Below are 14,910 nucleotides of genomic sequence, written 5' to 3'. Positions count from 1 at the left end.
GATTTTAAGCAGTTTTGTTTTTTTCTCCCTGAGGAAGATTGGCCCAAGCTAACGTCTGTTGCCAATCTTCCTCTTTTTGCTTGAGGAAGATTCGCCCTGAGCTGACGTCTGTGGCAGTCTTCCTCTATTTTGTATGTGGGTCACCGCCACAGCGTGGCTGCCAAGGAGTGGGGTCCACTTCCAGGAATGGAACCCAGGCTGCCAAAGCAGAGCACGCTGAACTTAATCACTCAGCCGTGGGGGGCCGGCCCTAACCACTTTTAATTGTACAGTTCTTTGGTATTAAGTAAAGTAGTCCCCCCTTTTTGTGGGGGATACATTCCAAGACCCCTGGTGGATGCCTGAAACCATGGATAGTACCAAACCCTACGTACACTGTTTTTTTTCTTATACATACGTATCTATGATAAAGTTTAATTTATAAATTAGGCACAGTAAGAAGTTAACAGCACTAACTAATAATACAATAGGGCAAGTATAACAGTATGCCGTAATAAAAATTACCATAGACCCTAGCAACCTCAACATATGATTTTTTTTTTCTTATTAAGTCGAGAACTTTCATCTTTTCACTTAAAGGAAGCACTTACAGCTTCTCTTCGGTATTTCTGAATTGCCAGCATCCCTGCTCTTGCACCTTGGAGCGATTATTAAGTAAAATAAGGGTGACTTGAGCACCAGCCCTGTGACTGTGGCAGTCAGTCTGATAAAGGGATGATCCACACCCTGGGCAGTGCAGAGTACGATGGCTCAGCGCACGACTTAGAATGAGGCACAATTTAAAACTTATGACTTAACTTGTTTCTGAAATTTTCTATTTAATATTTTCTGACCAAGGTTGACTGCAGGGAACTGAAACCATGGAAACCAAAACCTCGGATACGGGGGGGCCTATTGTAAATTCGTATTGTTGTGCAGCCATCACCAACATCCTTCTCTAGAACTTTTTCATCTTCCTAAACTGGAACCCTGTACGCATTAAACGGCAGCTCTCCATTTCCGCCTGCCCCAGCCCCTGTAGGACCAGACTCTACTTTCTGTCTCTGTGAATCTGACTGCTCTAAGTCACTCATATAAGTGGAATCACACAGTATTTGTCTTTTTGTGACCAGCTTCTTTCACCTAGCATCATGTCCTCAAGGTTCATCCGTGTGATAGCTTATATCAGAATTTCCTTCCTTTTTAAGGCTGAATAATATTCTGTTGTATGCATAGACCACATTTTGTTTATCCATTCAGCCGTCAGTGGGCACCAGGGTTGTTTCCACCTTTTGGCTGTTGTGAATAATGCTGCTCTGACCATGGGTGTGCAAATACCTGTGCAAATCCCCGCTTTCAATTCTCTCATTTTAATTTTTTAAAATTCGTAAACATGCATAAAAATTAGAAAAATATGTATCAAATATAATAATGTCTCTGAGTCTGGGTGACAAGATCATAAAAGATTTTGTGTGTGCTGTTCAACGTTTTATAATTAGTCAGCCTTTCAAGCTTAAGTTACTTCTGTAGTTTAAAAAAAAGAGATTTAAGGTTACCTACCACATGGGTGAGCAGGCGAACCCCACGAGGCCACCCCAGGAGCAGCCCCCCGTTCCTCAGCGCCGCCCCCCCATGTTTCCTCAGCCGCCATGCAGCAGATGCTGACCGAGAGCTGTAAGAACCGGCTCATCCAGATGGCCTACGAGTCGCAGAGACAGAGCTTGGTCCAGCAGGCTTGTTCCAGGTAAGGTAAGGAGAGGGAGGCTTCCCGAGTGGGGGAGCTGGGGGAACTGGCTCGGGGCCCAGGACCCTGCGGGGAGAGCTGGGTGCTGGGATGCCCTGCCCCAGGCCGCCCCAGCCTCCACCATGGTATCTGGGGCAAATGGCGACTGGTCTTCGTGACTTTTCTAGCTGGACCTTGTGATGCTGTCTTGGGCCATGATGCAGTGACAATAATCACTACTACTTCTTGTACACTGCCCACGTGCCAGGCACTCGGCTAAGGGATGTGCATTAGCTTATGGAATCTATGAGGGACTATGTTGTTGTTCACCCCAACTTACAAACGCAGCTCAGGCTCAGAAGGACTATGTGACACACCCAAGGAAACACAACTAGCTGGTGGCAGAGCCAGGATTGAAACCCAGGCCGAGTGGGGTGGGGGGTGCTCTTGACTGCAGGGCAGTCGTCCGTCTCTGAGGGTCCGCACAGGTTGGGAGTGGGCTGTGCTGGAGGGGATGCTGATGGAGCTGCTTTCATGCTGATGGCCGCTCTGGGTCTCTTGGGTTTGTCTGTTGAAGGAGCCACAGGTGCCCGGCAGAGCCGGTTGAGAAAAGCTCAGTCAGTGCTCTGAAGCCCCAGACAGGGACGGGCCAGCAGCCCTGGCTGCCCTTGTGTTTCTCCTCCCATCCGGGTGGCTCTGGCATAGCGGCCACCCTCCTGGCACCTGGACCATGCCAGCCTCCCCTGTGTCCCCGCAGATGTGGGCATTGCTCGCTCCTTTCCCAGTGGTATGACATTGTTCTCAGGAGTACGGGCGCTGGGGACAGACAGAGCTGGATTCAGGTCCCACTTCTGTCAGTGGCTGTGAAGTCTTGGGCGAGTTAGCTCCCTCTGTGCACATAAGTCACAGGCCCTCCCCTTGGAGTCGTTGGAGGTCTTAATATGCCTTAATGAGAGTAATGCCACGTATGGATCCGATAAATAGCAGCTGTAATGAGGAAACAGACTCAAAACCAAGACTGTACCAAAGTACAGACATGGGAGGTGAGGAGCTTTGTGCCAAAATCACTAGGCTTGTTCTGGGGGCCTGAGAGCCTGCTGGGGCCCATGCCCGGGCCTGCACGTGGACACAGAGGGTCTGAATCCCCTGGCCCTGGAAGGAAGGTGACAGTCTGTGTGTCCTAAGCCCTAAGGACTGTTGAGTGAATAAATGGTTTGTGTTGACTCCTCCAAGGCGCCTGGCACGTAGTGGGCACTCAGGGAATGTTCAGAGAGTGAGTGAATTTGCTGTCTTTCTGGCAGCATGGCCGAAATGGACGAGCGGTTCCAACAGATTCTGTCGTGGCAGCAGATGGATCAGAACAAAGCCATCAGCCAGATCCTGCAGGAGGTGAGCCCTTGGCCAGGGCGTGAGGGCAGGGGCTCAGGAGGGGCGCAGGGAGCCCAGGGCAGAGCGTCAGAATGCTCCACGAAGCCCCGCCTTACTTAGCTTGTATGACCAAAGATGCTTAGTGGATTTAGAAACACACAAACCTGCAGGGCGAGAGGGGCCGGGAGAGGACTTTGGGTGGGTGTTTTCTGCTCACTGAAATCAAGAGGAGCACCCCTTCCCTGGCGGGCACCCGCTTCTCATGCTTGGGGGGGGGTTCTCCATTGTAAGGAGAAGCACCCCTTCCCTGGCGGGCATCCACTCCCCATGCTGGGGGCTCCATCATAGGGATTTAAGGGGTGATGGGGGGATGGTGATCACACCATGGAGTGAGCCCACAAGAGGGTCACGGGATCTTAGACCTCTCTCCTCACGTCTCACCCCCACACCTGTCTGCCCTTCCTCCATCTTAGCTGGCACACGGCAGGTAATCGGTAGCGCCACCCAGTGGATGAGATGAGGAAGGACCCTCATGACTTCCTCCTGTCCTTTGTCCTTATTGTTCCGTCTCAACTTTCTCGCTGCTCGACCCTCACGTCACCTCCCTTCTTTCTTCCTTTGTGATGTCCTTCTAGCACTGCTTGGCCCTTCATTCCCCCCTGCCTTTCTCTAATGTCTCTATTCTTCCAAAACAGCATAACTTAGTACTTTCGGGACTGTGCGAGGAAAACAGTCCGCTTCTTAGGGCGTCTGGCCTCGTGGTTGAGGTGCAAGGCTCAGCACTTGACGGACTTGGTTGCTCCTAGCGCCTGCCAGCTCACTTCTCTGAACCTCGCTTTGCTCATCTGTGAAATGGGGCAGTAAAAGCACCCACATGGTCGGCGGGTGTGGAAATTCAGTGTACCCTGTGGGAAGGGACTGAGCGTAGGGTCAGCACTAGTAGAGTCTCGATAAATGGTGTTTTAGAAACAGAAGTGAGCTGAAAAGTTAATTTCTCTCTAAGAAATAGAAAAGTCACACACGAAGGGGTTTCTGACGCAGACTTTGTTGCTCCCCGGCCCCTGCGCACTGTGACCTCTGGGCCTCTCTTGCAGAGCACCATGCAGAAGGCAGCCTTCGAGGCTCTCCAGGCGAAGAAGGACCTGATGCTGCAGCGCATCAGGAGCCAGGTGAGTGCTGGGGCTCTCGGCCCCGGCCGTCCTGTCCACCGCGGAGCGCAGAGGTGGCTGACAGGTGGAGTCCTGGCTCCTCGCTGGCCCGCTCAGCATGAGCTCTGCCCTCGGAACCTCCTCCTTCTCCCGGAACCCAGGGCGGGGGCGTTGGGACAGCCCCATGTCCCGCAGTGCTAGGGCCGAGGGGAAAGGCTTCAGGGGCAGCCTCCAAGCCGACCGGCCGCACGCAGGCCTCCTGCGCTAGGAAAGCAGCGGCTCCAACCCCAGCGCTCCCATCAGCTCAGCCTGAGGAGCTGGAACAGACTGGGCGCCCCTGAGTGGGCGGGAGGTCCTGATGTCAGGGCGACCTCGGCCTGGGCCTGCAGGAGGGGCCGTGCTCTGGCCGCGGGGCTGTCGGACTCACTGGGCTTTGCCAGGGGAGGCGGGTCGGTGGCCCAGGGGCTGGGGGAGCTTTCAGGCTGTGGGGACGCTCGCCGCATCGTGTTCAGCACACTTTGAATTTCACATTTTGCATGATTTTTTTCCTTTCTATTCTTTTATTTTCTTTTTTGGCCAAAACCAACTTACCTTTTAATTTCCCTCTTTAATTTCAATTCCACATTGCCAGACATGAAGCTCATTCCTCTGACCAGGGGTTGGTGGGGTCATAGGAACTTAGGGACAAGGGTCATAGGGACATAGGCACAGGGTATAGAAGTCCCTAGCTTTGGGATCTGACCTCCAGGGCTAACAGCCCCCAGTCACACCCTGAGGGTGAACGGTGACCCCAGACATTCTCACTGTGGGTGCTTTTCACCCACCAGGCCAGCTATTCCTCTTGGATGCTTGGGGACATCCCAGGGAAAGGGTTCACTCACCTGCTCTGTGTTCTTGAACAAGTTACTTAACCTCTCTGAGCCTCGGTTTCTTTGTAAAATGGAAGCAATAATACCTTCCAGTAGCCAGAGGAGAATTGATGAAATAATGCATATGAAGTGCACAGCACCAGCCTAGTACACAGAATGCTTCAGTAAATATCAGCTACTACTATTATTGTTGATCAGTCACTTCCATTACCCTCTGCAGCAGCTGTTTAGAGGAGGCAAGAGAATTGGACCAGTGAGAGGCTCAGTGAGGATTCTGTGTCTGTTCCTTAGTCTGGCCTGAACCTTGAAGGAAAGCCCCTTCTTCATCCCACAGACTTTTCTCCACCTCCCACTCAGGGACAGGCCCTGTGCTTGGCTCTTGATTGATAGTACTGACCAGGACACGCATGTCCATGCCCCCAGAGCGCCCAGCGCCACGAAATAATTCTTTGTAAAGCCCTGCTGATGAGGGTCCCCAGGCACGAGGTCCCTCCATTCCAGAGCCCCCCCAAGAAAGGCCACACCCCACTTGGCCATGAGAGAGCAGCAGCACAGAATTGAACCATGGTTGGTGTGAATAAAAAAAACCCTGTCTCGTCTTCTGTTTAGATTAAGTTAATAGAAACTGAGTTATTGCAGCTGACACAGCTGGAGTTAAAGAGGAAATCTCTGGACACAGAGGCACTCCAGGTATGTAGGGCTGCTGGCCTGGCCTGCCCCTGCCCCTCCCCATGAAAGCCCCCTGCTGCCCCACCGCCTTTCGGCAGCTGCTTTCCAGCTGACAGGGCAGGTGTCCTCTGTGGCTGTGACTCTGGAGGGTGCCCTGACCCCAGAAGGCTGATGGGAGCACAGCCTGGGGGCCAAGCCCAGTGCAGGCCAAGGTTAGCGGTGGGGTCAGCCTGTTGTGAGGCAGGAGGGTCAGAGGAAGGAGGGTTTCATTGCCAAGGCTAACCCAGGCAACATCTCCATCTGCATTTTCTTTGTTTTGGGGCAGGGTCGCTGCTGAGGTCCCTGTCTCTTTAAGCCATGCTTTTGGGGTGCTAGTTCGACTCGGGCAAACATCCTCTGGGGAAGGAGCTTTCTCAGTGTGCCAAGGATGTGTGGAGGAGAGGACCCAGATGCTAGCATCCCTCCCCGCAGACAGCAGCATCTCTGTGAGCTCGGCCTGGGTGTCCCACTCACAGAGATGTGGGGGCGGCAGGCCTGGGCCAGCAGACAGCCTCTGGGCTGCACGTCTGGGCCCTGGGTTTTGTCCCCACACAGTCTTGCTGTGTGATCTGGGCAAGTCGGGGAGGAGTGGCAGCCCTTCCCTTCTCGGGACCTCGGTCTCCCCAGTTGTACACCAAAGGACTGAGTCAGTGGTCTGTGGGGGCATGTGCCCCATGCCAGGCTTTGGAGCTGAGCCTTCTGTCTGTCACTGTCCCTGTGTCTGTTCTCAGTGGAGAAGTCTTTAGTTGTCTCATGCGCTTCTCAATGTAGTGGAAGAATGCTGGGGTCTGGTGTCCTCGTCTCAGGTCTGCCATGGCTGTGCTGTGTGACCTTAGCCAGGTCACTTCCCCTCCCTGGGCCTCCATTTCTCCCCTCCATAAAATGGAAGTAATCTTGCAGGCCCAGCCTGTGTCATAGGGCCATCAGAGAAGGGTGAGCTGGCAAATGGAAAGCCCTTTGAGAGCCTGGAAATGGTCTTCAGAGAAGAGGAGTTGGGGTAGCTCTCAGAGAAGATGCAAGCACTGAGCTTGGCGCTGCCCTCATCTCCTGCCCAGTAGAGCTTGAGGGGCTCCCACCCAACGGGCTTTCCCAGAGTAAGAGAGGAGTGGAACACAAACCCAGTTTGCATGTGCCTCCATCTGTGTAGAGCCTTCCAGACTGGTGTGGGGCCACTCACCAGCCCGCCCTGCCGTTTGCGTCTGCCCACACGCTCTGTGGTCATGAGACGAAGTCAAACACCAGTGACTTGTCGTTTCCTTTGTTTGGTGTTTCTTAGTGCTCCACCATCATCAGTCGCTAGATCCCATGCCTGGCGCAAACCCCTGGGGAAGGCAGGTGCAGGCTTGGGAGAAGGTGCAGGGGGGTGCCCAGGCAGAGGGCCCTTCAACTCTGTCCCCCAACTCAGCCTGAGACCGGGCGCAGAGGCTTGAGTTGAGTCGGACCCACCGTGGTGAGAACTGAGGGAGGGTCCTGCCACCGAGCCGTGGGGGCTTCTGGCACCGGGTGCCGTGAGCTTCCAGCGGCACTGGCTGCGGCCTTGTGTTGTAGGAGATGATCTCGGAGCAGCGCTGGGCCCTCAGCAACCTGCTCCAGCAGCTGCTCAAAGAGAAGACACAGCGAGAGGAGGAGCTGCGCGAAATCCTGGTGCGTTTGGCGTCTGCCTTCAGCGTGATGTGTGGGCTTGCTTTCTCTAAACACACTACCGTTCTCAGAAACCCTTTATTATTCAAGTGACAGTTGTTCACGAAAAAAGAAATGGAAAGGACAAAGGAAAAGAATCTCACTTCCGAGATTTATCTGTTGCTAGCATTTTGTACGTTCTCCAAACATGGTGATGCACATTTATAGCTAAGCGCGGATGTGCCGTTAGACAAAAAACAGTGCATACTCCATTATAACCAGCTCCTTCTCATCTGTTCTTTTCATGTCATTAGAATGTCCCCTGCGTTCTTTTCATGGCTGCATGTGGATGGGCCATCCTTTAGCCACTGTTGAGCATGTAGACTACTTCCGGTTCTTTACTCGTGTGGACAGTGCCCTCTGACCATCTTTGTACTAAATGTTGAGAACAGCCACGAGAATTTACTCAGGGCAGTGCCCAGGAGAGGACTCTCTGCGTCTAGGGCCAGCCATTTAATAAGCCTTTGACAGGAGTTTCCTGAATGTCCCTCGCACCCAAATGGGTTTGACTTCTGACACGTTATCACATTTAGAGGGGCAGGTTGGGGTCATTTCTTCCAGGCCCCGGGTGTGCCTGAGTGGTAAGGCCAGGCCCACCAGCTGGGATGAAAGGACCAAATGGCTCCCATGTCACCGTTACTGCACCAGATGTCCTCTGAGTTCCACTGAGGGCCGGGCTATGTGTGGGGTACGGAGAAGAGTGAGACTGGCTTCTTCCAGAGCCCCACACAAGCCCAAATGGTGTGTGGGTGCCGGTCAGAAGCCGCCCGGTCCTCACAGTGCCTTCCTGCCGCTGCCTGCACGTTGTAATAAGGTGTGGGGCGCTCCCCGTCTGGGGAGGAATCCCCACCACAGTGGAACAGCCTCAGGTCCTGGGCGCCACAAGAGAGGTGTGTCCACAGCCCCGGGAGGGCCAAGGCCAGAGGAGGGGACCACCAGGGGCAGTCAGGCCCCCAAGGGACTGGGGAGATGCCAGTGTGAAGTCCTGCTCCCTGCATCCCCTCTGGCCCCGGCGTGCGGCCGCAGTCCTGGATGGCCGGCTGGTTGTTCAGAGCACGGGCTCCAGAGCAAGACAGATGGGTCTGCGTCCTGGCCCTGACACCGAGCCCTTCTAACTGGGCAGGATACCCGTTAGTCTGCACCTCACTTTCCTCCCCTGTGAAGTCAAACCTACTTCTCTGAGTTGTGAGAGTTAAGTAAACTGGCGTCTGTCAGTGTACGACAGAGTCCAGCCCACGGCACTCTGCAAATGGTAGCTGCTGCTGCTGCTGTGTTGGTGGTGGCGTCATGAGTCCACTGCTCTGTCCCGCACCTAGAACGTGCCTGGCCCAGAGCAGTGCTCAGGGAACATTGCCGAGTGATGGGCTGGAGCAGTCAGTTTCACCAGCGTGTTTATGACTCCGGCCTTGGCAGAACAGTGAAGCCCCCTCCAGAAGCTGAAGCCGTCCTTAGAATCCTCTTGCCCTCCCTGCCTGGCGCCCAGGGCACAAGCCTGAGCTCTGTGGGAGAAGGAGACGGCTGTCTGGTGCTCTGCTCTGCCCACGAGCACATGAGCAGGTGTCCCTCCTGAGCGGTGGTGCATGGAGTGAGGGGCAGGTGTCAGCAGCCTGCGCCCAGGTACCCCCACAGGTCCTTCCCAGCAGTAAATTGGGGATGGGGATGCTCCCAGCCTTTCCCATGTCGGTGGTTTAAACAGTGAGATAAGAGCGGGTAGGGAAGTTCTTTGTAAAATACCATGTGCCATCCACATGCTCAGATCAAGGTAGTCACAATCATCACTGTCATTATCAGTTTTATTTACTGGTTAGTAGCTAACAGTGTCGGCTTCGTTCTTGGCAGATGGAGTTAGAAGCCAAAAGTGAAACCAAGCAGGAAAATTACTGGCTGATACAGTATCAACGGCTCTTGAACCAGAAACCCTTGTCCTTGAAGCTGCAGGTGAGGACTGGGGGGCCCAGCCCCATTGGGGAGCCAGGAGGTCCTCCTTCCAGAGGGCCCTCTCGTGCCTCAGCGAGGCCCTGCTCCTTGACCTTTCTGGGTTGATCCCATTCATATCTCTGGCGACCCTAGTGTACCTGGCAGGGACAGAAATGAGAGAGGGGGCGTTCATTCTGGTGAGGGGAAGACAGCTGCTGGTCACTGCTGTGTGGACTGGAGACCTGTGAGCACACAGTGGGGTCGAGCCTGCTGGGCCCCCAGCGAGGTGGGCGACAGTAACTGTCACCAAGCCCTGCCGTGGACAGGACAGATGGGGTCCCTACCCGCCTCCCCACACATTTTTTTTTTTTTTAGTGTAAAAATAGTCTTTCTATGTATACTATTTTGTTTTTTTATGAGGAAGATTGGCCCTGAGCTAACATTTGTTGCCAATATTCCTCTTTTTGCTTGAGGAAGATTGTTGCTGAGCTAACATCTGTACTAATCTTACTCTATTTTGTATGTGGGACACCACCACAGCATGGCTTGATGATCAGTGTGTAGCTCCACGCCCAGGATCTGAACGTGCGAACCCCAGGCCACCGAAGTGGAGTATGCGAACTTAACCACAAAGCCACCGGGCCAGCCCCAACTATACATACTATTTTGGCAGCTTCCTTTTTTCTCTTAACAGTGGTGGTGGGCAGTTCCCCGGGTCCATGCGTATAGATCTCCTGTGTGTTTCCAGACAGCTGCATAGCGTTTTGTACGTGGACGAACCCTCATGATTGAAACAGTCCCTCTTTACGGGGACTTCAGTTGCTTATCATTTCCGAGTGTACAGGGAGAGTGGGAGTGAACTTCTTTGTGCATTTTTATGTGCTTACATATGCATTTTTGTAGGGAAAATTCCAAGAATACATTTTATATTATGTTATGTATATTCAGACCCTTTGGTTGCTGTTGTAAATAATGGCTTCTTGTTTCTCTTCCCGTTCGTGGTGCACTCGGCTTTCCTCGTGGGCCTGTCGTGCAGGAAGAAGGCATGGAGCGCCCGCTGGCCGCCCTGCTGGTGGAGCTGTCGGCCGAGCACTACCTGCCCATCTTTGCCCACCACCGCATCTCGCTGGACATGCTGGGCCGCATGAGCCCCGAGGACCTGGCCAAGGTGGGAAGGAAGCAGCAGCCCCTCGGGGGAGGTGGGCAAGGCTGCTGGCCCAACCTGGCCAAGGGTTGACTTGCTCTTCATGCGCTTCTTGGTGAGATCTGCCACTGTCACATGTCCCAGGGCCGCCGTGCTTCTAGATGGCCAGCACACCCCCTCCTTGTGTCCCTACCACCTGGGCGTGCCCTCCATGTTGTCTGGCTAAGAAAAGCCGGGCGTGTGGGCCCTACTGACCCCACACTGCATCCCAGGTCAGATTGGATCTTCACGTGGTAGAGCCCAGACAGTTCCTTGGAGGTCGTCTGCTCCAGCCCCTACCCCACAGTTGTACAGAGACCATAATGGCAGCACTGCCCCGGCCTGGTTATGTCCCGGGGACGTTGCACTGAGCCACGTACTCTTCAGACAGGACTAATAATGATAACAGCTAACGTCTTTGTAACATTTGCCAGCACCAGGCACCCTTCTGAGCACTTTCGTATCCTAACTCACTGAATCTACCCGACAGTCTGGGCAGGCAGATGTCGTCATCGTCATCATTTTTCAGATGAGGAAACTGAGGCACTGCAAGGTGGTAATTTGCTGTTCACACAGCAGAGCCAGGACTCGAGCCCGGATGGTGGTGCTGGAGTCCGTACTGTGTCCCACTCTGCTCTGCTGCCTGTCCCTCCATGGACGCAGAAGCTGAGGGCCACCTGGGGCCACGTCACCAAGCTCAGGAGCGTGTGCTCTGGAGGCTGAGGGGCCGTGATGCTCAGCAGCTCGGCTGACTGTGGGAACGGCAGCAGAGGGCCTGACTCCCGGGCCGTCACGCGCATGACGTGAAGCCATGCAGGTGAAGCCGGCTGCACCATCCCTGACACAAGGGAGCACTTGTCACCCCATGGCTATTGCTCGTGTTGGTTTCCTTTTGGGTCTCAGTTTCTCCCTCTGCCACACTGACTGTTGGGTTGGGCATACTGAGCCCCGGTCAGCTCCTCGTTTCAAGCCGAAGGTGCCAGAAGCCAGGAGTGAGGCGGTGCTGCATAGTGGGCTCCCGCCCAGGTCAGGCCATAACCTGCTCTTCCCTGGACTGCCGCAGGTGGGCGTCACGGAGGCTGGCCTGCAGCACGAGATCCTGCGGAGGGTCCAGGAGCTGCTGGATGCGGCCAGGATGCAGCCAGGTACCGACACTGGGGCCTCTCCTTAGCAGAGGGGCCAGCCTTACGTGTGGACTGTGGTTGAGGGCAGTCACCAGTTACATTTCGGGACGAGTCCTGAGGGTGGTTCCAGCCCCTGCTGGTCCTTAAGGTTCCCTCCTAAAGGAACAAGATTTACCAGTGGGAAAAACAGGCCACAAAATGGACAAAAAGGGGACGTTCCCTTGCAGCAGGAGGGGCCCTCCTGGCTCCTATCCCATAACTTTCCCTAAACGTGCCCTCTAGACACTGGGACCCACACCCAGGATCCTTGGACTGGAGGGAGAGGCCAAGCGTACCCAGTGCCCACCACGTGCCCCACACTGTGCCTGGGCAGACCTGTGGTTTGGACGTGGAGAGATGTCTGTGGTGGGTTGGGAAGGGGTAGAGGCAGGTCATATAGGCACTCCGCCCCGTCCGGAGGCCCAGGAGAAGGTGGAGCTGTGGCTGACGGGGCAGGCACGGGGGTCCAGGGCTCTGGTGTGCTGAGCACTCTGTGCGTACCACTCACGTCACCTTGGTTTCAACCCCGTGAAGGTGGGCACTATTGTCCTCATTTGAGGAATGAGGAAACTGAGGCAGAGAGAGGTGACATGTCTCCCATGACGTCACACATGTGAATGGCTGAACCACTGGGCTTTGCTGCCCTCCTGGAGAAGGCCAAGGGGCCTGACAAGGGAGAGGAAGCCTGGGGCCTGGAGCAAGGATGAAGGAGAGACACAGCCAGCCTCAGGCACGGTCTCTGGGGCAGAGGCTGCAGGTGGAGTTGCCGGGCCAGACCGCAGGGGCGAGGCAGGAGCTCAGGCTCCAGGCAGAGAGGAGGCCCTGCGTCCCCAGGTGTCAGGGCTGATGGCAGCGCCATGACATCTGCAGACTCCAGCTTTCCAGCCACTTTGACTCCAGGGGCATAGACTCAACCTAAAAAAGCAGTCATTAAACTTCCAGTCCTTTAATATCAAGTAATGTGCAAAGTAGGCCCCTTCCTCGCCTTCCAGATGTTGCCCCAGCACTGACCCCTCCCGCTCTCAGACTGGAGGGCAGGGGGAGTTTGGCATCAGAAGTCGGGGTACACCTGGGCAGAGAGACCTCCCTTGAGCCGGTGTCCCTTCACTGTGAGCCCCTCCGGCCTCCAGAGCGGCTCCTCTCCCCGTCTCCCACCACCCCCAGGGCTGGCGGAGCCGCTCCCTGCTCGGAGTCAACGAGCAGTTCTTCCTGCTGTCGTGGAGTGTCTGAAGGTCCGCGTCCGCTGCCTCGGCTGCTTAGGGCTTCCTCCTGACTGTGCCCACCCCGCAGGGAAGGAGGCTGTGGCAGGATGGCTCCTCCTCGGCTCCAGAGGGACAGGACACCCTCAAGCATCTTCCTAACACTTCTCTCATTGCTCCCAGGACTTGATATGTGTTCTGTTAAACATAGAAGGGCCCCTTGACAGCGCTGGTGTGAGGGCACCAGGGTACCCCTGGAGGGTCTAGTGTTGCAGTAGCCTTTAGAAAACCTTCAGGTTTCTTCCAGTTATAAAAAATACTACTCATAATTCAAGCCGTGGTGTAAACGAAAAATGCGAACCATGATTGGGGGGGGTGGTCAGGGATGAGAAAGATTCAGGGATGCTGGTGGTGCACATTGCACGATAATGAAAGTGACTTTGCATTTTGTAAGGGTCCATTCTGATGTTCTCCTTCAGGGCTAGATGCTGGCTCCAGGGCAGGGCAGGAGGGACGCTGGGGGCTCTGCCAGGGGGTCTGGAGGAGCAGCCTTGAGGGCTCCTCACTCCTCTCCCTGCTCTTCTGAGTCACCTGATGGGCAGTGGCCCATCCTGTCCTGTGGTTGGGGTGGAGAAGCTGAGAGCCTGGCCCAGTCCACCCTAGAGCCCTTAACCAAGGGTTCCTGCACAGGGCTCCACCTGTGGCCTTGGGCAAGCGGCTACCCATCTCTGAACCTCAGATTTCTCATCTCTGAAAGCGATGCGCCTCCTTGCAGGGTAGCTGTGAAGGATCCTGGGGATGTTAGGGGTAAGAGGCCCAAGTTGACCAGCACTGTGGCTGTCCCTGCCAGCGTCCCCACACTCCCCTTTTACAGATGGGAGAGTAAGGCTCAGAAAAGAGAAATAGGGGATGTGTGGGAAGGCAGGCCCTTCCCCCAACTCTGAGATCTGAGTGTCTCGCACCTTACAGCTCACTGTCCACTCAGGGCAGGCAGGGCCAGGGGGCCCTAGGGTTTGGGATCACTGGGGGATGAGCCTGGCTCAGCCTATTCCTCTGGTCCCCACAGAGCTACTGAAACCACCCAAGGCTAAGGTCCTTGAGCCCTTGGAGCCCACTGCCCCCGAGGAGTTTCCTGAGCCCGTGAGGCCATCGGCTCCCCCCTCGGAGCTGGAGGTGCCAACCTCAGAATGTGTCGTGTGCCTGGAACGGGAGGTGAGTCTGGCAGTGGACCCAGCCCCCAAGCTCAGCATCCCTCTGCCCCCGCCTGCCCTCCCCCCGCGGCCATCCTGATCCTCTCCAGGCACGCGTGTTCTTCCTGAACACTTGTTCTAGTTGGGTAAGTATACCATGTTCATTAGAAACTTTGGAAAATACAGGAAAGCAAAAGATACAGGAAATAAAAATGACCCATGATCCCATGACCCAAACGTGAGCAATGCTAATGTCATTTTCTGGGTCTTTTTTCAAAACGAGGTTTCCCTGCTTAATAAATGCACTAAGGAACATTTCCCAAATCATTAAATATCAACACAATTTTCTCTGAAGAGGCTTTTTAAAAAAACTGTCTTTTTAAAAAAACGAAGGAAATTAACACAGTGTAAAAATTAAACAACATAGCATGTAAAATAATAAACCCTTCCTTCCCTCCACCCTTTGCTCCTACTTAGAACAGGCGACCATGTCAGCCGTGTGGTTGCCCATGGTGTCTGCCAGACCCGGGACTGCCATAGTAGGGAGGGTCTCATTTACAAATTTTACCGAGTGTCTGCTTTCGGGCCGCGCGGCGGCTTCGTTTCTTCCTCTTACCAGCAGTGCTGTACTCAGCAGCCCAGAACAGACTTGGGAGCACACCCTCACTTATTTCCTTCGGGTAAAATTCCCAAAGGGGAAACGCTGAAGCAAAGCAGAGACATGCTTCCGTGGCTTTTGATCCTTAATGTCAGAGCGGTTTTCAGACCAAGGGGCTGGGCAAG

The 14,910-nt window shown here is 54.7% G+C and overlaps 1 protein-coding gene across 8 annotated transcripts in view; it reads left to right on the top strand.

Annotated features, from left to right (window-relative positions):
* LRSAM1 (leucine rich repeat and sterile alpha motif containing 1) overlaps positions 1 to 14,910 on the top strand; it is a 42,806-nt gene that overhangs the window by 25,043 nt on the left and 2,853 nt on the right. For 4 of the 8 annotated variants that reach the window (XM_014863666.3, XM_014863664.3, XM_070518712.1 and 1 more), the window contains 9 exons: positions 1,624 to 1,723; positions 3,004 to 3,091; positions 4,165 to 4,239; positions 5,697 to 5,777; positions 7,344 to 7,439; positions 9,315 to 9,413; positions 10,429 to 10,560; positions 11,639 to 11,720; positions 14,004 to 14,149. In XM_014863666.3, the coding sequence (XP_014719152.1) occupies positions 1,624 to 1,723; positions 3,004 to 3,091; positions 4,165 to 4,239; positions 5,697 to 5,777; positions 7,344 to 7,439; positions 9,315 to 9,413; positions 10,429 to 10,560; positions 11,639 to 11,720; positions 14,004 to 14,149 (899 nt within the window). The remainder of the gene's footprint in view (positions 1 to 1,623; positions 1,724 to 3,003; positions 3,092 to 4,164; positions 4,240 to 5,696; positions 5,778 to 7,343; positions 7,440 to 9,314; positions 9,414 to 10,428; positions 10,561 to 11,638; positions 11,721 to 14,003; positions 14,150 to 14,910) is intronic. The other 4 variants (XM_070518714.1, XM_070518713.1, XM_070518715.1 and 1 more) reach the window with 1 other exon arrangement.

The sequence above is a fragment of the Equus asinus genome, chromosome 10 (assembly GCF_041296235.1).
Source record: "Equus asinus isolate D_3611 breed Donkey chromosome 10, EquAss-T2T_v2, whole genome shotgun sequence".
Lineage (NCBI taxonomy): Eukaryota > Metazoa > Chordata > Mammalia > Perissodactyla > Equidae > Equus > Equus asinus.
Note: the sequence above shows the minus strand (reverse complement) of the source record. Positions and strands in the feature narration are given on the sequence as shown.